General features: G+C 47.4%; 1 protein-coding gene across 1 annotated transcript in view; it reads left to right on the top strand.

Moving 5' to 3' along the window:
• The window catches only part of LOC134660083 (la-related protein 1), a 109,165-nt gene that overhangs the window by 77,174 nt on the left and 11,246 nt on the right, over positions 1–20,745 (top strand). The window contains exons 10-27 of the mRNA XM_063515783.1: positions 94–480; positions 622–1,134; positions 1,276–1,450; positions 1,658–1,788; positions 1,930–2,104; positions 2,181–2,311; positions 2,888–3,001; positions 3,083–3,157; positions 4,278–4,459; positions 6,182–6,289; positions 7,859–7,947; positions 8,695–8,828; positions 11,186–11,337; positions 14,313–14,466; positions 15,639–15,701; positions 16,461–16,592; positions 17,904–17,998; positions 19,690–19,797. Coding sequence (XP_063371853.1) covers positions 94–480; positions 622–1,134; positions 1,276–1,450; positions 1,658–1,788; positions 1,930–2,104; positions 2,181–2,311; positions 2,888–3,001; positions 3,083–3,157; positions 4,278–4,459; positions 6,182–6,289; positions 7,859–7,947; positions 8,695–8,828; positions 11,186–11,337; positions 14,313–14,466; positions 15,639–15,701; positions 16,461–16,592; positions 17,904–17,998; positions 19,690–19,797 — 2,918 coding nt within the window. The remainder of the gene's footprint in view (positions 1–93; positions 481–621; positions 1,135–1,275; positions 1,451–1,657; positions 1,789–1,929; positions 2,105–2,180; positions 2,312–2,887; positions 3,002–3,082; positions 3,158–4,277; positions 4,460–6,181; positions 6,290–7,858; positions 7,948–8,694; positions 8,829–11,185; positions 11,338–14,312; positions 14,467–15,638; positions 15,702–16,460; positions 16,593–17,903; positions 17,999–19,689; positions 19,798–20,745) is intronic.

Genomic DNA, 20,745 nt, shown 5'->3' with positions numbered 1-20,745 from the left:
TGCGCGCGTTGACACCCGACGTGGCGCTCGTGCTAGACGCCATACGCGACTCCGACAAGCTGCAGCTCGTGAACGGGTTCAAGGTAACACGAGATGGCGCCACCGTGCCGTCACACCGCCTCCTCCCGCCGCGTGCGCGCGTTGACACCCGACGTGGCGCTCGTGCTAGACGCCATACGCGACTCCGACAAGCTGCAGCTCGTGAACGGGTTCAAGGTAACACGAGATGGCGCCACCGTGCCGTCACACCGCCTCCTCCCGCCGCGTGCGGGCGTTGACACCCGACGTGGCGCTCGTGCTAGACGCGATACGCGACTCCGACAAGCTGCAGCTAGTCAACGGGTTCAAGGTAACACGAGATGGCGCCACCGTCCCCGTCACACCGCCTCCCGCCGCGTGCGGGCGTTGACACCCGACGTGGCGCTGGTGCTAGACGCCATCCGCGACTCCGACAAGCTGCAGCTCGTGAACGGGTTCAAGGTAACACGAGATGGCGCCACCGTCCCCGTCACACCGCCTCCCGCCGCGTGCGGGCGTTGACACCCGACGTGGCGCTGGTGCTAGACGCCATACGCGACTCCGACAAGCTGCAGCTAGTCAACGGGTTCAAGGTAACACGAGATGGCGCCACCGTCCCCGTCACACCGCCTCCCGCCGCGTGCGGGCGTTGACACCCGACGTGGCGCTGGTGCTAGACGCCATACGCGACTCCGACAAGCTGCAGCTAGTCAACGGGTTCAAGGTAACACGAGATGGCGCCACCGTCCCCGTCACACCGCTTCCCGCCGCGTGCGGGCGTTGACACCCGACGTGGCGCTCGTGCTGGACGCCATCCGCGACTCCGACAAGCTGCAGCTCGTGAACGGGTTCAAGGTAACACGAGATGGCGCCACCGTGCCGTCACACCGCCTCCCGCCGCGTGCGGGCGTTGACACCCGACGTGGCGCTCGTGCTAGACGCCATACGCGACTCCGACAAGCTGCAGCTCGTGAACGGGTTCAAGGTAACACGAGATGGCGCCACCGTGTCCGTCACACCGCCTCCCACCGCGTGCGGGCGTTGACACCCGACGTGGCGCTCGTGCTTGACGCCATCCGCGACTCCGACAAGCTGCAGCTCGTGAACGGGTTCAAGGTAACACGAGATGGCGCCACCGTCCCCGTCACACCGCCTCCCACCGCGTGCGGGCGTTGACACCCGACGTGGCGCTCGTGCTGGACGCCATACGCGACTCCGACAAGCTGCAGCTCGTGAACGGGTTCAAGGTAACACGAGATGGCGCCACCGTGCCGTCACACCGCCTCCCGCCGCGTGCGGGCGTTGACACCCGACGTGGCGCTCGTGCTAGACGCCATACGCGACTCCGACAAGCTGCAGCTCGTGAACGGGTTCAAGGTAACACGAGATGGCGCCACCGTCCCCGTCACACCGCCTCCCGCCGCGTGCGGGCGTTGACACCCGACGTGGCGCTGGTGCTAGACGCCATACGCGACTCCGACAAGCTGCAGCTCGTGAACGGGTTCAAGGTAACACGAGATGGCGCCACCGTCCCCGTCACACCGCCTCCCACCGCGTGCGGGCGTTGACACCCGACGTGGCGCTGGTGCTAGACGCCATACGCGACTCCGACAAGCTGCAGCTAGTCAACGGGTTCAAGGTAACACGAGATGGCGCCACCGTCCCCGTCACACCGCCTCCCGCCGCGTGCGGGCGTTGACACCCGACGTGGCGCTCGTGCTGGACGCCATCCGCGACTCCGACAAGCTGCAGCTCGTGAACGGGTTCAAGGTAACACGAGATGGCGCCACCGTGTCCGTCACACCGCCTCCCACCGCGTGCGGGCGTTGACACCCGACGTGGCGCTCGTGCTTGACGCCATCCGCGACTCCGACAAGCTGCAGCTCGTGAACGGGTTCAAGGTAACACGAGATGGCGCCACCGTGCCGTCACACCGCCTCCCGCCGCGTGCGGGCGTTGACACCCGACGTGGCGCTCGTGCTAGACGCCATACGCGACTCCGACAAGCTGCAGCTCGTGAACGGGTTCAAGGTAACACGAGATGGCGCCACCGTGTCCGTCACACCGCCTCCCACCGCGTGCGGGCGTTGACACCCGACGTGGCGCTCGTGCTTGACGCCATCCGCGACTCCGACAAGCTGCAGCTCGTGAACGGGTTCAAGGTAACACGAGATGGCGCCACCGTCCCCGTCACACCGCCTCCCACCGCGTGCGGGCGTTGACACCCGACGTGGCGCTCGTGCTGGACGCCATACGCGACTCCGACAAGCTGCAGCTCGTGAACGGGTTCAAGGTAACACGAGATGGCGCCACCGTCCCCGTCACACCGCCTCCTCCCCACAACAGGCTCTCGGCGGCTAACACCATTATTTCCATCAGTCAAGCCATTACTGAACTAAAATACGGTTTAGGCAGGCGTGGCTCACTCCGCGATTTCGTCGCTTTGCTACAGGTAGCTAAAAGTACATCCGTTCCACACCAATTTTGGTGGCTAGCCATAAGCCGCGCGTGGCGCTGTCGCCACCTAGCGGCCGTATCTGTGTTGATCGTAACAGACGCGTTTTGTTAGAGAGTGAGTCTTCTGTACCTGAGACCTGTTATTGGCTTCATGATTGTATCCTAGTTATAAGTCTATATATGTAGTTTGTTAAAGCTGTTGGTCTTCTAATAAAATAAAATAAAAGTACCTAGTACTATTATTTATTCTGTGGTTTAGTCTCATGCTGCCCCTTACTGTCACGAACGCTCCTCCGTACTTTGCAGTCTGCCACCTCGTGGCCTAATTTTAAAACATATACACTAGACATATAGCCAATTTAAAAAGTTTTTATCCTTGACCTGTCATATTAAACGTATTTTTCTGTCACAGGTCCGAACAGCGTTCGAGCCGACAAAATGGCCGCTGCTTGACATAATGATGAACGAAGACACACCGACCGACAAGAAATCAGACGACAAACAGAAAGAGGAGAAGGAGCCCAAGGTAGCGCAGAAGAGCGTAGAAGAGAAGGAAGCGCAGAAGAGCGTAGAAGAGAAGGAAGCACAGAAGAGCGTAGAAGAGAAGGAAGCACAGAAGAGCGTAGAAGAGAAGGACGCACAGAAGGCGCCCAGTATAGGCGGGCAGGCGGAAATGGTTGAGGTAAGTGTAATGTCCAGACTTCCGCCAGATATCGATGAAATTTTAAACCCATTTTTCACCCAATAGATAGGGTATTTGACTGTATTTAATAGTATTTTATGCAACCGTTGTTTAAGAGGGGTCAAAAAAGGCGAGTGGCGTGAGTAACAATTTGAGGCGAAGCCGAAAATTGTTAATAAAGACGCCACGAGTATTTTTTGACTCAGTTAAACAACGTTGCATACAATACTTTTTCTACGACCAAACTTACTTTGAAATAAAATTGTAAATTTAACAAATATTTTTCATGTCATCTAGTGGACTTCTACCTACGGTATCTACCTGTTTTTAGTGATTCTTGTGCTATTACTGATATTTCTTCAGGCGTAGACACTAAGTTTTGTCTTCATCCATTTTAACTTGAAAGACACACTGTTTTTTAACACAAAAGTTAAGTTTTCATTCGACAGGCACAATAGTATTCATATTCAAGATTCACAATATTCAAGAAGTAGCAAAGAATGGAGGGTACGAGCGGGAAAAGAATGAATGAAATTAAAAAAAAAAAACATGTCTATGGTTCACTTATTTGTCAGATTTGACATTCACACCCATAAGCGAGAGCGAGAAAGATATATTTCTTTCTCGCTCTCACTTATGGGTGCGACGAACCAAGGTCGCGTTGCGGTGCGACAGTGTGTTATGACTACAATACAATAAGGTTGGCAACAATGTATTTTTTAAGTGGCCATGACACGAAGTATTGTAAAAGAGCCAAAAAGATACTGCGTGTATGCACAAATGCTTTTTTAGGGAATAGACTAAAGACTTGTCTTGACAACTTTAAGATAGGGTTTTAAAGATGTGTGCACGACCCTTTAAATGACAAATAAAAAATAAATTATTTTACACCAGGCATGAAATAAAGCACCAGAAGATTTAATAGAGAAACGTAGACAACAGTTATTTTTCTATTATAAAACTATAAAGAGTAGGTAATTTGATTGTGACGCCACATGCTAGTGTTTCATATAAATTCCATTGTAGCAAAATCGTTTTGACAGTTCGAAAAAAAACTGCTTTGACTAGTATTAATTCACGAATTACACAAAAATTCCATAAACTTAAACTTATTCCACAGACTAAAAAACCGGAACCAGCGCCCGAGACCAAACCAGAGCCCTCTCCAGAAACTGAGAAGGCCGCTGAGGGTACGAAAGAGACGGACGCTAAGCAGAGCGAGACGAAGGATAAGGACGACAAGCGGGACAACGAAGACCCGCCGCTGCAGCAAGAGGGAGAAGAGAAACCGGGCGAGAAACGGTACGAATGGCCTTTTCTGCCCTCCGGCTGGAAAGAGACAACAATATTTTTCTCAAAAATGGACGGCAAAGTCGACGTTGCCGGTTAAAAAATAGGTCGCGAAGTGCGTAGTTATGGTCATTCAAAAAATTAAAAAGTTAAAAACATTGCAGTCTCGATTTCGGGACTGCAATGTTGCATACAAATTCCATTATTTAACGAGTTCCAAACTTTTTAAAAGTTGAAATGGCCATATGAAATGAAGGCATGGGTCCATTGAACAGCCAAACAGATAATCAGTACTTATTATTATAATGTTGGTACCGCGACTATTTAGGTGTCTCAAATAGGTTGGCGTATTTTCAGCAGAAAAATACACTTCTATTTTTTTTAAAGGTGGCAAAGCAAATCTTTTTAATGGTTTTACTTTTTTCTGTGAAAATTAGAACGTTGCTTCTGTAAAACATTTCTATTTCTTGCACCATTTTTGAGAAAAGCACTATATATGACTCGGCTGGAAGGCTACTTGCTGGCTTCGGATTCAATTAAATGGACTCCCAAGGTCGTCCGTTTAAAACGAATCCTCAGCTAGCAAGTAGCTACTTCCGAACCTCGACAATAATGTACTATTATTACTAAAACAAATTGCCATTTGAATAAAGTGTGTTTAGATTGATATAATAACGCATTTTTGCGTTTAAATTAGCACAATTAATGCAATGCATGCGCATACGGTGAATCTGGACGCAGTTGTAACTAGCCATGTTAATTAATAAATTAATATATACGTATTTGACTGTAACTCGCAAGCTAAAATGATCTGCTGACATCACTCGACTTTAGTAAGAGTAGTAACAGGCCTGGCTCAATCCGTAATTTTGTCGCGTAGCTACAAGTACCTACAAGTACATGCGGCCCACACCAATTTTGGTGTCTAGCCATAGTAGTTGCCGCGCACCGTTACGGAACGGACGCCTGCTCGCGCTTGCGCCACCTAGCGGCCATATCTGTCGTAATAGAACCGTTCTGTTAGAGAGTGAACCTTCTGTACCTAGTACTATTATTTATTCTGTGCCAAAGGGTAAAAACGGGACCCTATTACATACTAAGACTCCGCTGTAGCTAGACAGTTGAAATTTTCACAGATGTATTTCTGTTGCCGCTATATCCACAAATTCTAAAAGAAATAGTTATTTGTACAACAAGAGATCAAAGTTTGATATTTCTTCGAGTGCTTATTTTGAGTCTCGTGCAAGCGAAAGATTCTAGAATCTTGAGCGTAGTAAGGGACTCAAAAGCGCACGAGATGTAAATAACTTTGATCTCGTGTAGTACACTACATTTTTCACCTCAGCAGTGAGAACATATTAGAGAACCCGAAAAATGTATTCCTTCTTCATCACTTACCTCTATTCACTCATGTTTTCTTAAGATATACCAACAATTAAATTTTCACCTCAGCAGCTCGAATAAGGGTACTTTGCTACTTAAAAACAGTGAGCAAAATCGCATTTTGCTCATTTTGTCCCACTCAGTGAGCAAAATGCGATTTTGCTCACTGTTTTTAAGTAGCAAAGTACCCTTGTTCGAGCCGCTGAGGTGAAAATAAAATAGATATGTACGTGGGGCTTTCATACAACAAACGTGTTTTTATTGGCGTTTTTTGCGTCATGGCACGGAACCCTCCGTGCGCGATTCCGACTCGCTCTTGTCCGGTTTGTAATAAAATGTTACGTATTGCAGTCGCAAGAAGCAGATGGTGGGGATCTTCCCGCTGGCCACGATGGGCGGCCCGCTCGTGGCGCCCGTGTCCAGCCTGCTGCGGGCCGTGCCGCCACCGCCCCTGCCCAGGTACATTTATATCAAATTATGGCGCCATCTCTCCAAAAGATTGCAGATGGCGTTAATTTCAATATTTACAAATGAACACATATCAGTGAAAGAATAAGGATCAAAGTCGAATGGCGTTCTAACAGTTTTAATCTTCTGTCAAAAGATGGCAGTAAATTTACTGTGGCTACATAATACTTGACAATCCGCCTCTAATCTTTAAACTGTTGTGAGACATACTAACATTGGATAATTTGACGGTTTAGACTCACTGTTATTGCTTGAGAAAGGAGACCTAGGCTCTCCGAAACATGTCGCGCGAGTGACTTAAAACAAGTGAGTCTAAACCGTAAAACTGCTTCGAAAGGAATTTGCCGCGCGAAGCAGCTACGTCTGTCTAGACGAGTCTCGCCCGAGGCATTGCGGCCGCGAGTGCGTTAGCTTCTTCCGAGGCACGTCTACACGGACCGAGCTGCCTCGCGAGGCAATTTCCTCGCGAGGCGGATCGTTCTGTTGATCCGCATATTCTCCTGTTATCTATGTTAATATTCGGGGCGAGAAACCCTTGTATAGGCTTCCGGTTCGAGCGCCATCTTGATATTCATGATAGTCACGCCTCGTGATTAATTCCTTTGTTTTTTGCTCATTAATATTGTTTAGTGTAATATCGATAGCTTATTATACAGTAAACTAATGTGGTAGTGTGCAGTGAATGGAGAATTAATCTTGTAACTCGTTTAACCACCATTTTGGAGTCAACGGCCGCTAGTCCACGTGCTACTTGTAAAGACCAGCTATCGATTTACAAGAGCTAATAAAATCACCGTACACTGACTGTCTTGTACTAAAGCTTTGGATTCCTCCGAAAACGGTGCCGTCATATTACGGCCGCTATATAGCGTTGACTGACGTCACTAGAACGTTGTCTATGTAAACAAGATGGCGCGGTTTCCTAGACGGCGTTACGTTACGTTGATTGTCAACGTAACGTAAGATGACGGCCGTCATGACCTTGTCGATAGTTTCGTGAACGTTTTATTAGATAGCGGTGACGCCATTTTGAATAAATGACACGAGATTTGAATAAATGATTCCGTACTACGATTATTTTCCTCTTCTGATGATATTTCATCCTCCAAGTAAATTATAGATGATCAAGCAAATCTTGTCAGTAGGAAAAGGCGCGAAATTCAAATTTTCTATGGGACGTTATCCCATCGCGCCTACATTTTTCAAATTTGCCGCTTTGACCTTGGTGGATGACGGTGTGTTATGACGCCGTGGTACTTTCCACATGTCGCCACCGTAAAGACGGCCGTCTTTTGCTGCCGCTATATGACGGCCGTCATATGACGGCACCGTTTTCGGAGGAATCCAAAGCTTAACCTTGATACTGGCGAAATAGTCCTACTACTATGGACTGAAGCCATAATTTTGAAAGCCATAAAAACGAAGAACCAATAACAATTTACTTGACGTTGGCTACGGGCAACACCGCCAAGTCCATAACAAGAAAACAAAACCCATGTATAAAAATGTCCCTTTAATGTTTATGTTTATACATATACATAGAATGTCTCCATGGTGCAGGATGTTCCGGACGCGCGGCGCGGGCTCCCCGCCGGCGCACGACCCGCTCAACCCCGACGTGGCAGAGTTCGTGCCGCAGCGCAAGACAGGTACGCAGCCCTAAACACCTAGACCACAGTATAATAAAGAGTACTAGCGTACAGTATGGACGCTCCCTGCCTCCCGTTGAAAGTGCCGCCCACCCGCTGAGACCCGCTCTCGGTTACCTCACAGTTACCCTACAATGTCTTATCTCACTCACACAAGCATGGTACGCGATCACCTACACGAGCTTAGGCTGTGGGCGTAGGAACGCGTTTGTTTCATACATTTGATCGCCAGTGTCCGAGGTGTGCATAGACATAGGGAAATTTATTGAAATCGGGCTTTTTAAATGCTCTGGCGGCCTAGTCAACATGCCAATCGCTAACGCTCCGTAGAGAACGACAGATAATTGTCACTGTCACTCTAATATGGAATAGTGATAGAGAGACACAATGCGATTCGATGGCGAAGCGATAGCGATTGTCACCTTGGCTACCACTACTACTACTAGAAAAGAAACCGAATATGTTTTAGGTTAAACGTTTTTTGACTAAATAAATATGTGCTCAATGTGGGTTAGATCGTCTAGAAGCTTTTTCGTCGCTCCTTACTCTTCGAACACATACTCCACTTACAGAAGGTCGGTAGAACACAAGGAGCGAAGCTCTTCCTTTCTAACTGTGTCTGATACGTTTTAAAATAGTTCTCCTCGAGAGTTCTTGCCGTATGACGGTCTTATCCACATGTAAAAAATATTCTGAAATACACTTTTTGTTTGTCGACATTTTTTTATGAAATGTTTTATTTAACAGAAGAACCTAGCGAGAAGCCGGAAGGCGGGTCGAGACAGACCTCCGGAGCAGGCAGCCCCAGCTCCGAGAGAAGCGGACCGGACGTGTGGACCGAGGTACGTGTAATGTTTGATGTAACTAATACTTCGTTCTCGGTGAGATTCCACAACGCACTCTGTACGAGTGCGTTGTACATCAAACAAAGAGTTTTTGTCCCCATTTTGATCCATCTAACACTTGAATGCCATAAATAGGCGTGTCCACACACAGAACAAGCCGCCTCGCGGGGAATTTGCCGCGCGAATCAGTTCGGTCGGTGGAGACGTGCCTCGCCCGCTCGCCCGAGGCATTACGGCCGCGAGTGATAGCTTCGTCCGTGGCACATCTGCACAGACCGAGCTGCGCAATTTCCTCGCGAGGCAGCTCGTTCTGTGTGAACCCGCCTAATAAGCATTTTATTTTCTTGATTTATCGCCTTATCGATAGCTATAGCTGGTCAAGTAAATCTCGTCAGTAAAAAAGGGGGTATTCATAAATTACGTCATTTCAAATTAGGGGGACTGGACATCGGATGATAGCACGACGTAAGAGGAAACGGGGTCATTCGAAGCATGATTTTTGGATGATTTGGGAAAGGGGGGGGGGGGGGTCAAAAATCGTCAAAAAAAGGTGACGTAATTTATGAACAGCCCCAAAGACGCGAAATTCAAATTTTCTATGGGATGATATCCCTTCGCGCCTACATTTTTCAAATTTGCCGCCTTTTTCTACTGACAAGATTGCTTGACCAAGTATATTTACCTAAACCTGTTCGTCGAATGGTTGCCTGTGTAAGGCCTGAGTGGACGCTCGCTCGGCGACGCGTGCAGCGTGGCTGTGGGCTCACGCGTGATGTGAGCAGCGTGCACTAAGGCCGCTCCTATACGTGCGCATTTGTTTAACATGCACGCCGCACGCCCCGCCCCGCCGCACGCACAACAAGAGCGTCCACTCAGGCCTTACACCACAAAACAGATACAGTACAGAAATCAATCTACATACAAAGTGCGCTCGAGCAACGCACACATAGACACTGCTCACAGACACGATATCTCGGACCGGTTGGGACCACCAGTACGAGCGCGAGTGTCAACCGCTTGAGACACGCGCCTGTAAACTTTTTTGTGCAATAATGGAGAAACAAAAAAGATGTTATTATAACTGTTCAATGGACGGTTGTTTAAATTCAACAATAAACGGTGAATTGTCGTTTTTTAAACTACCAGTGGTTTCAGAGAGGTAAGTAGGTGTCTGCTTGTATTTCGATGGTTTGTTTCAACGTTAAACAGAACAGTTAGGTAGGTAGGTAAGCACCCCGCCCCGGCCACTACTAGATACGAGTGCCACTACCACGATAGTTTTTTGTGCATAAATCATTGTTGACAACCCTAGAGCGACCGCCGGGCGTAGGTATGAAAAGTGAAGTACATACATGTGATTGACTTCTGTACTGTATTTATTTTGTGCTTACACTTCCTCGTTGCACATGTTCGATGTCTGTGTCAGGTCACAAAATAGATACAGTACAGAAGTCAATCACATGTATGTACTTCACTTTTCATACCTACGCTCGGCGGTCGCTCTAGGGTTGTCAACTATGATTTATGCACAAAAAACTATCGTGATAGTGGCACTCGTATCTAGTAGTGGCCGGGGCGGGGTGCATATCTACCTACCTAACTGTTCTGTTTAACGTTAAAACGAACCATCGAAATACAAGCAGATACCTACTTACCTCTCTGAAACCACTGGTAGCTTAAAAAACTTTTAATGTTGAATTTAAGCAACCGTCCACTGAACAGTTATAATAACTTTTTTTTTGTTTCTCCATTATTGCACAAAAAAGCTCACAGACGCGTGTCTCAAGCGGATGGCACTCGCGCTCGCACTGGTCCCAACCGGTCCGAGATATCGTGTCCGTGAGCAGTGTCTATGTGTGCGTTGCTCGAGCGCACTTTGTATGTAGATTGATTTCTGTACTGTATCTGTTTTGTGACTCAGGCCTTACACTTAGTCGATTACGGCATAGAGAAAAAAATACATAGAGTGCTCACTCCATACATCAGTTTTAGTACCAAAAAGACTATTAGCATCTAGCATCGAGTAGCGGAACTATTAGCACTGCTACTTGACAATAGATGTAGCACCGACCGGAAAGTCTTATGCTGTTGAGATAAGACTTTCCGGTCGGTGCTACATCTATTGTCAAGTAGCAGTACTGATAGTTCCGCTACTCGATGCTAGATGTAGACACTGAAATTAATAGTCTGAACTGATGTATGGAGTGAGCACTCTATGTATTTTTTTCTCTATGGTTTTGGTCAAATTTTGTTGGAAAAAACTGTCTACACGGTCCGTCCAGACCAAGGCCACGCGGTCTGAGGGGCTTGTCGGCGACCGTGTAGCAAGGGCTTTACACTTAGTCTATTACGGCAAGCGTTTCCTCGTTGCACATGTTGGATGTGTGTGTCAGGTGAAGCGGAGGTCGAAGGCCGCCAGCCGCGAGCGGAGCGCCCCCGCGCCCGCGCCGGAGGCGCCGCAGCGCGAGGAGCTGCACTTCCAGCTCGACGAGGAACTCGACCTGCCGCCGCCCAGGCACAACACCTTCACCGACGGTGACGCCTGGTCAGTATATAGCCTGGCCTGGTAGTAGTGGACCTGAAGGAGCGATTCAAATACCTCTCTTCTTTAAGATGCTCCCAGAACTATCTGCTTGCCCAAATTTCTTCTTCTTCTAAATTCTATAACGATTCTTTTACCTTCCAAGCGATTCGGTTGTGGAATGCTCTGCCGTCTGAGCTAAGACATGCTAAATCGCTTCCCACTTTTAAGGCTCAACTCAAAACTCACTATCTGTCCCCTCCTCAAACTCGTTATTAATTACATTCTGTCTGTCTGTCTGATTCTGTGTTGTGTGATATATTTATGTATATATGTATTTATTTATTTATATATTTATTTATTTATATATCGCATTCATGTATGTATTCATATTGTTATATATTTAGTTGTGCTGTTTTTTTTTTTTCCTGTTCTGGCTGTCCATTTATATTTGCTACCCTTATACATATTTCTTCCCGTCGTTAATTTCTACTACCTGAAGGTTGTCTGGAAGAGATCGCTTTTTAGCGATAAGACCGCCTGTTGTTGCTTAGTTTTTTGTTAATTTTCTGTATTTAATCATGTTTTCATTGTGCACAATAAAGAATATTATTATTATTATATACGAGAACACATGTTGATAGACTCCGGTTAAACGCTGTCTTTACTTAAGATCGGTTTTCCTAGGATAGCGGTGCCGTCATATACGTTTGACGACCGGTCTGGCCTAGTGGGTAGTGACCCTGCCTGTGAAGCCGCGGTCCTGGGTTCGAATCCCAGTAAGGGCATTTATTTGTGTGATGAGCACAGATATTTGTTCCTGAGTCATGGTTGTTTTCTATGTATGTAAGCATTGGTATATTATATTATATATATATCGTTGTCTGAGTACCAACAACATAAGCCTTCTTGAGCTTACCGTGGGGCTTAGTCAATTTGTGTAAAAATGTCCATTAATATTTATTTATTTATTTTATTTATATAGCGGCCGTCTCCATCAGGGATGTTGCGAACATCCGCATCCGCAACCGCGGAACTTCCGCATTATTTTCAACATCCGCATCCGCATCCGCATAAAATCGTTGCGGATTTAATGCGGATGCGGATGTGGAACAGGTCGGTACAGGAACGTCTTAGCATCGGCGTAAGTGCTAGACTGCTAGGTAATTTAGCCATTAGCCAAAAAACTTATTAGAAATTAGCATTCAAGCGTGAGTGGGACTTAATGTACGGAACCCTTGGAACGTGAGTCCGACTCGCACTTGGCCGGTTTTTTGAAATAAAAATTACTAAAATGTAATATTTGACGTTTTTTATGTACCTATCTTGACATCCGCATCCGCATCCGCGGATGTGAGCCTTTAAAAATTCCGCATCCGCGGATGTCAAAAAATCGGCATCCGCAACATCCCTGGTCAGTATATACGAGAACACATGTTGATAGACTCCGGTTAAACGCTGTCTTTACTTAAGATCGGTTTTCCTATGACAGCGGTGCCGTTATATAGCGGCCGTCTCCATACTAAATACGGCTAAATATGGATCAGGGATGTTGCGGATGCCGATTTTTTGACATCCGCGGATGCGGATGCGGATGCGGATTTTTAAAGGCTCACATCCGCGGATGCGGATGCGGATGTCAAGATAGGTAGATAAAAAACGTCAAATATTACATTTTAGTAATTTTTATTTCAAAAAACCGGCCAAGTGCGAGTCGGACTCGCGTTCCAAAGGTTCCGTACATTAAGTCCCACTCACGCTTGACTGCTCATTTCTAATAGGTTTTTTGGTTAATGACTAAATTACCTAGCAGTCTAGCACTTACGCCGATGCTATATAAGACGTTCCAGTACCGACCTGTTCCACATCCGCATCCGCATTAAATCCGCATCGATTTTATGCGGATGCAGATGCGGATGTTGAAAATAATGCGGAAGTTCCGCGGTTGCGGATGCGGATGCGGATATTCGCAACATCCCTGGTCAGTATATACTGGAACACCTTATTTTGCTCCGTGCCTGTTGACTTTTGTTTGAGTTCTACATTTCCTGCTACCCAAAGGTTGTCTGGAAGAGATCGCTTTTTAGCGATAAGACCGCCTGTTGTTACCTGGTTCTATCATTCTGTTAAAATTTCTTTGTAGTTTTACATGTACGTAAAACGTATAATTGTTGGTGCAGTAAAGAATATTTACTTACTTAGTCTCCGGTTGAACGCTGTCTTTACTTACCCCAACCTAAACGCTTCGGTAGCCAGCTGATTGGCTAGGGGGGGAACAGTTCATATGGCCGATGGCCAAGGGGAGGGGGAAGGTCATACATTTATGGCGTTATTCATAAATGGCTGCTAACTTAATCAGTTGATGATCGTCGTTTGTCCCTATCTGTCTTTATGCTCTAGAGAGGAAGAAACGATGATAATCAGCTGATTAATTAAGCAGACGTTTATAAATAACGCCGTTAGTAGATGCAGCTGCCCCCCTTGTCGACGCCCATGGCTCCGGGTGGTCTCTAGATGCCAGTGGTATTACCAGCATCAGCGGTCGCTATTAAGCCACATGCTTAAAATCAATAAAAGATCACTAATCGTAAACCCTGATGGGCGCTGACAGAAATAGTCTCATATTTGCGATGAGCGAGGGAAATTTAAAACACACAGGCAGGCTCAACTCCTCAACTGGGCATTGAGGAGTTAAGCCTGCCTGTGTGTTTTAATTAGCAGTCACAGACATCCTCCAGACTGAGCATAGTAGCGCTACCCCCTCTGCCACAAATATACGATAGTTTTACTCCATTTTCGAGTCAAAGTGCCTTTGTGTGACGTCCGTGTCTCTGAACGAACCAATCACGGCACGGGACTCGCTCACCTCGTCCCCCGCACCCCAGTATTTTTGGCAGCATCGGTTTCATGAAATAAACTCTAAACTCCGTCTAGAGGATTCCTAGTCTATGTTAGCAGTCTTCCCCTTCTAGTTTTCAGTCTCATTTGTGTACATTCAGGTCGGATTCGGAATCGGACTTCGAGCTGTCCGACCGCGACGTGGGTCGGCTGCTGATTGTGACGCAGACGGGCGGCCGCGCGGTCAAACACGACGGGCACGACCGCCAGGGTGACTGGAACACCCGCACCAAGATCTCGCAAGATCTCGAACAGGTACGTAACTTCATCTAAATAAATAGACTTGGACTGAGGTTTTAAATCTTCCGTCTTCACCCTCAACAACATACGACACTCAAACACGACGGCCACGACCGCCAGGGTGACTGGAACACCCGAACCAAGATCTCGCAAGATCTCGAACAGGTACAACACACACTTCATCTAAATCAGCGGTCGGCAATCTTTTAGCAGCCAATGGCCACATAGTAGTTAACGAAGTTGACGCGGGCCGCACTTTGTTAATATTTATGACTTTATCAGACGTTGTCGTTGGTCAATATTACATACAAAATAGCCAGGGCAACTGGAACACCCGCACCAAGATCTCGCAAGATCTCGAATAGGTACGTAACTTCATCTAAATAACTAGACTTGGACTGAGGTTTTCAACCTCCCGTCTTAACCCTCAACAAAAGACGACACTCTAACACGACGGGCACGACCGCCAAGGCGACTGGAACACACGCACCAAGATCTCACAAGATCTCGAACAGGTACGTAACTTCATCTAAATAACAAGACCTAGACTGAGGTTTTAAACCTCCCGTCTTCACCCTCAACAACAGACGACACTCAAACGCGACGGGCACGACCGCCAGGGCGACTGGAACACACGCACCAAGATCTCGCAAGATCTCGAACAGGTACATAACTTCATCTAAATAACTAGACTTGGGACTGAGGTTTTAAACCTCCCGTCTTCACCCTCAACAACAGACGACACTCAAACAGGACCGCCAGGGCGACTGGAACACCTGCACCAAGATCTCACAAGATCTCGAACAGGTACGTAACTTCATCTAAATAACTAGACCTAGACTGAGGTTTTAAACCTCCCGTCTTCACCATCAACCACGAACGACACAACCATACGTCTTCATTTAACCAAGCAACAACACACTCGACAGTATGTCAACAACATCACCAACAACAACACAACAACAACACAACAACAACAGTTCACCTGACTGAGCGCCGGCCACTCCAAGGGACGCATTTATGCTATCTCATATCTCATTCTACCGCATAGCTGCGTCCCTTGGAGTGGCCGGCGTTGGCCCATCGTGTAGAGGAGCCATAAAGTATCAGCCACAACTTTAAAGGAGTAGGAACAAGCACAGCATATCATTTAACCAACGTGTTTGAACTGTTTTATTTTATTTCAGGTCATAACTGACGGACTGAGGCGTTACGAGGAGGATTTGTGGAACGACACGGATTATACTTCGGTTCGTAGATATTTACTAATACCTTATCGACTACCGTAGGCTCAAAGGGCGTAAGGGACATAACTCATTTTCGCCATTTTGTCCCTTACGCCCTTTGAGCCTACGGTAATCGTTATGTTACATCGTAAACGTACACCGTTACAGCACCGTCTGCATTAATTGCATCTGGTCTGCGTCCGGATTCATCCTGAGGGTCGCGAAGTTGGAATCTCGACACAATGCGAATTTTAATTCGTTTGTGGTGACCGTTCCGACTGAACATCTAGCGACCTTCACCAAGGAGGAGTTTTGGCCGAAGGGTGTCAAGTTTCGGCGGTTCCGCGGCCGGTTCCCTGACACTGCGGGGTTGCGTAATGCATCGCAATCATAATGTGTTTTTTAGTGTTTAGTTATATTTTTATAATATGTATGCTAGTTTTAAGGTATTTATGTATGGGCCACTAGTTGCCTGAAATAAACGATTTCATTCATTCATTCATTCATTAAAAGTTCAGTGGCCACACTTCAAACAGAGAGGGTTGCAATAGTTCTAAAATGTTCCGTTTAGAAGAAATCTTTAAAAGACGCATTTCACTTATCGTTTTGTTTAGGGCGTTTCGCGAGTGAAGTGCGACTGTCGGCCTTTGACTACAATTTCTGACTTTTGTGTTACTTTAATGCAATGGGTCCCATATAGACATTTGATCCTAAAAACAAACCCGATCGATTGATACCATAAATGAAAATTAGTCATGTAGCCTATTCCATTTTTTTCAACAGTCCCACGGCAGCCTGGGCTCGCACTACCGCACGGTCTCGCTCATCACCCGCGAGCAGTTCGAGGCCACGCAGCCCCACGAGCGGCACTTCAACCCCGAGCAGCCGCCGCCGCCGCCGCCGCGGCCGCAGATGGTAAACTACTCACATAACTGGCTACTACACGGCAGCCTGGGCTCGCACTACCGCACGGTCTCGCTCATCACCCGCGAGCAGTTCGAGGCCACGCAGCCCCACGAGCGGCACTTCAACCCCGAGCAGCCGCCGCCGCCGCCGCCGCGGCCGCAGATGGTAAACTACTCACATAACTGGCTACTACACGGCAGCCTGGGCTCGCACTACCGCACGGTCTCGCTCATCACCCGCGAGCAGTTCGAGGCCACGCAGCCCCACGAGCGGCACTTCAACCCCGAGCAGGCCGCAGATGGTAAACTACCCCAACAACTATCTCATCATACCACACTACAAGCGTTCACACTGATCTGATTGACGAACGTTGACGTTTTTAACCTTTTGGACGCCAATGACCGATATATCCGCACCGTAGGTTCAATGCCAAAGACCGATTAATCACTCACAGACCACAGAGCAACATCGACCTACGTGCATATACATAAAGTTCAACTTCAGTTTTGACACTTCAATGATGTGGCGTCTGAGTGACAGCTTTTGTGTTTGACACGGTGTGAAAAAGGTTAAGAGGCCATCAACGTGCACACTAGCGCCACTGCTAAATAATCGTGATTATTTAAATTTAACGAAAGATATTTAAAAAAGTGGGCCGCTACGTACTGTATTTTGTATTTAAGTACAGTCAGCCAAAAATATGGCCACTACCACCCTACGGCTGAGGTTCGTTTGAACGTCATGAGACAACAAGGTCGATTGTAATATTATGTCAGTGACAATTGTCAACCTTAGCGATCGTTAGATCTCGCAGAAACTTTTGTCAAAACTGGTAGACCACTTTCTTGGCCCACTGTACCTTTTGAATACATCAAACTAGTTTTTATGTTGCTGGATACGTCGATCTATCAACTCAAAACAAAAACGGCCGTTTTAACTTTGGACGCGTATATTGGCGAATCCAGCAACATAGAAACTATTTGATGTATTCAAAAGGTACTTTCGTTAAGGCCCCAGTACACAATGGGCGGGCCAGCGTGGGCCATTCTGGGGGACGCATTTATGCGTTAGAGGGAGCAAGTGATATTGCTATCTCATTCTACCGCATGGCTGCGTCCCTTGGACTGGCCGGCGATGGCCCATTGTGTACTGGGGCCTTAAAATTTAAATAATCACGATTAATAGCAGTAATTCGCTGTCAAACTCAAAGCAAGACATTTAATCTCAAACTTTATAACGCTTCTACATATGACTATTGATATTAAATTTGATCCTATGAAGGCAGTATTCTGTGTTCACGTTATATTATTATTCTGGCAGGTCGAGCAACAGGAGCAAGGCAGCAAAGCGAAGAGGCCGCGCCGCACGGCCCGCTTCTACGCCGCTAACAAGGACCCACACGCCACTGATGTTATGTACGTACCTTTACATTTATATTATCATTCCTAAGGGTGGTGTTACATCTGTCCAATATGCTTGTCCAATGTCATGGCCAAACCTCGCAACCGAGCTAGCAAATCTGTAGCAGTTGTACGTCAGGGTTATCACTACTACGTGTAAACAAAAGTGCAAAAAATATTTTTTCTTTGTTTTCAAACAAACCAATATTTTCAAGCAATGAAAATTCCATGTTAATATTTGAAAGAAATACGAAAAAAAAAACGTAATTTTATAAACAAAATAACATATAAGTACATTGAAACGACCTGTTAATTTATATTATTTGTAAGTAAATTAAACCGGGTTATATCGGAAGAGGGTCAACATGGTTCTCGATCAATTTTATTAATCTTACATACAATAAAGTTAAAGCAAAATGGTTCATCATAATCGCCAACCCTGACACAAAACTGTCATATGCTACGGTTTTGCTAGCTCCGTTGCGGGGTATGGTCATGGCGTTTCACTCTTTCCCTCAAGCAAAATGTTAAAAAAAAGATAAAAAATATTTTATTCAAGTAGGCATATTACAATGCGCTTATGAACGTCAAATAAAGCTACACCGGCTCCAACCCTACCTCTGCCTCGAGAAGATTTAGATCCCCTCAATTGGAGGAGGGTATCACAAAATGGGACCGGCAACAAACTCGGCGGGACATATCTTATTATTAACATCCATTACGAGTAAATAAGGAAAAAATACAATTTGAGACAAAACACACATTGGCCAAAAAACAGGTGTAATACCACCCTAAATCTTTGTACAGTGCGTATGACACATTCTAACTTAGATTAATATTAGGTATGAATATATTTAAGCTTTTAGGAACGATATCCAGATTAAAGTGGTACTTATTACTACATAGTATAAAAGCGACCCGCCCCGGCATCGCACGGGTTAACAAATTATACATAAACCTTCCTCTTGAATCACTCTATCTATTAAAAAAAACGCATCAGAATCCGTTGCGTAGTTTTAAAGATCTAAGCATACATACAGACCGACAGCGGGAAGCGACTTTGTTTTATACTATATAGTGATTAAAGATGTTTCCTATGACTATCATGTATTCTCGTTTAGTTTAAGTACAGTACAGTCACCTGCAATAATATGCACAACGAAGGCCGCAAAAATATCTGACACGATCTTATTTGTAGAGCCATAAGAGCGTGTCACATATTTTTGCGGCCTTAGAAGAGTAAGGGCTCATTTCGACGGCGCGCGAACTCGTATACGATTCTAGTTACATTGCGGACCATTGAGGTTACATCAATTCAGTCGACCGATCAAATGACGCAATGTAATGAAACTCGCATGCGAGTTCTCGCACCGTCTAAATGAGCCCTAACCACAGAATAAATAATAGTACTAAGTACAGAAGACTCACTCTCTAACAAAACGCGTCTGTTACGATCAGCACAGATATGGTCGCTAGGTGGCGACAGCGCCACGCGCGGCTTATGGCTTTCCCCAAAATTAGGGCCGAACGTATGTACTTTTAGCTACCTGTAGCAAAGCGACGAAATCGCGGAGTGAGACACGCCTGCCCTAACGTATTATTGCAGGTGACTGTACAAGCATAATAGAGCTTTTTGAATCTTGAATAAAAATCTATGTAGCATGAAGTCTATTGCCCTATATTTTTGTTGTGATTGTATATTGCAGCACTAGCCGCAAGCACAAGACCAGGCACAGCCTCAACCCGCCCGTGGAGCACCACGTGGGCTGGATCATGGACATCCGCGAGCACCGCGCCAGGACGCACAGCACCGGGTATGTATCAGCCCGTGTCAGTACACTGCTGGACACCACAGGACCAGGCACAGCCTCAACCCGCCCGTGGAGCACCACGTGGGCTGGATCATGGACATCCGCGAGCACCGCGCCAGGACGCACAGCACCGGGTATGTATCAGCCCGTGTCAGTACACTGCTGGACACCACAGGACCAGGCACAGCCTCAACCCGCCCGTGGAGCACCACGTGGGCTGGATCATGGACATCCGCGAGCACCGCGCCAGGACGCACAGCACCGGGTATGTATCAGCCCGTGTCAGTACACTGCTGGACACCACAGGACCAGGCACAGCCTCAACCCGCCCGTGGAGCACCACGTGGGCTGGATCATGGACATCCGCGAGCACCGCGCCAGGACGCACAGCACCGGGTATGTATCAGCCCGTGTCAGTACACTGCTGGACACCACAGGACCAGGCACAGCCTCAACCCGCCCGTGGAGCACCACGTGGGCTGGATCATGGACATCCGCGAGCACCGCGCCAGGACGCACAGCACCGGGTATGTATCAGCCCGTGTCAGTACACTGCTGGACACCACAGGACCAGGCACAGCCTCAACCCGCCCGTGGAGCACCACGTGGGCTGGATCATGGACATCCGCGAGCACCGCGCCAGGACGCACAGCACCGGGTATGTATCAGCCCGTGTCAGTACACTGCTGGACACCACAGGACCAGGCACAGCCTCAACCCGCCCGTGGAGCACCACGTGGGCTGGATCATGGACATCCGCGAGCACCGCGCCAGGACGCACAGCACCGGGTATGTATCAGCCCGTGTCAGTACACTGCTGGACACCACAGGACCAGGCACAGCCTCAACCCGCCCGTGGAGCACCACGTGGGCTGGATCATGGACATCCGCGAGCACCGCGCCAGGACGCACAGCACCGGGTATGTATCAGCCCGTGTCAGTACACTGCTG

The sequence above is a fragment of the Cydia amplana genome, chromosome 26 (genome assembly GCF_948474715.1).
Source record: "Cydia amplana chromosome 26, ilCydAmpl1.1, whole genome shotgun sequence".
NCBI classification, from domain to species: domain Eukaryota; kingdom Metazoa; phylum Arthropoda; class Insecta; order Lepidoptera; family Tortricidae; genus Cydia; species Cydia amplana.
The sequence above is the reverse complement of the archived record's forward strand: the minus strand, read 5'-3'. Positions and strand labels throughout refer to the sequence as shown.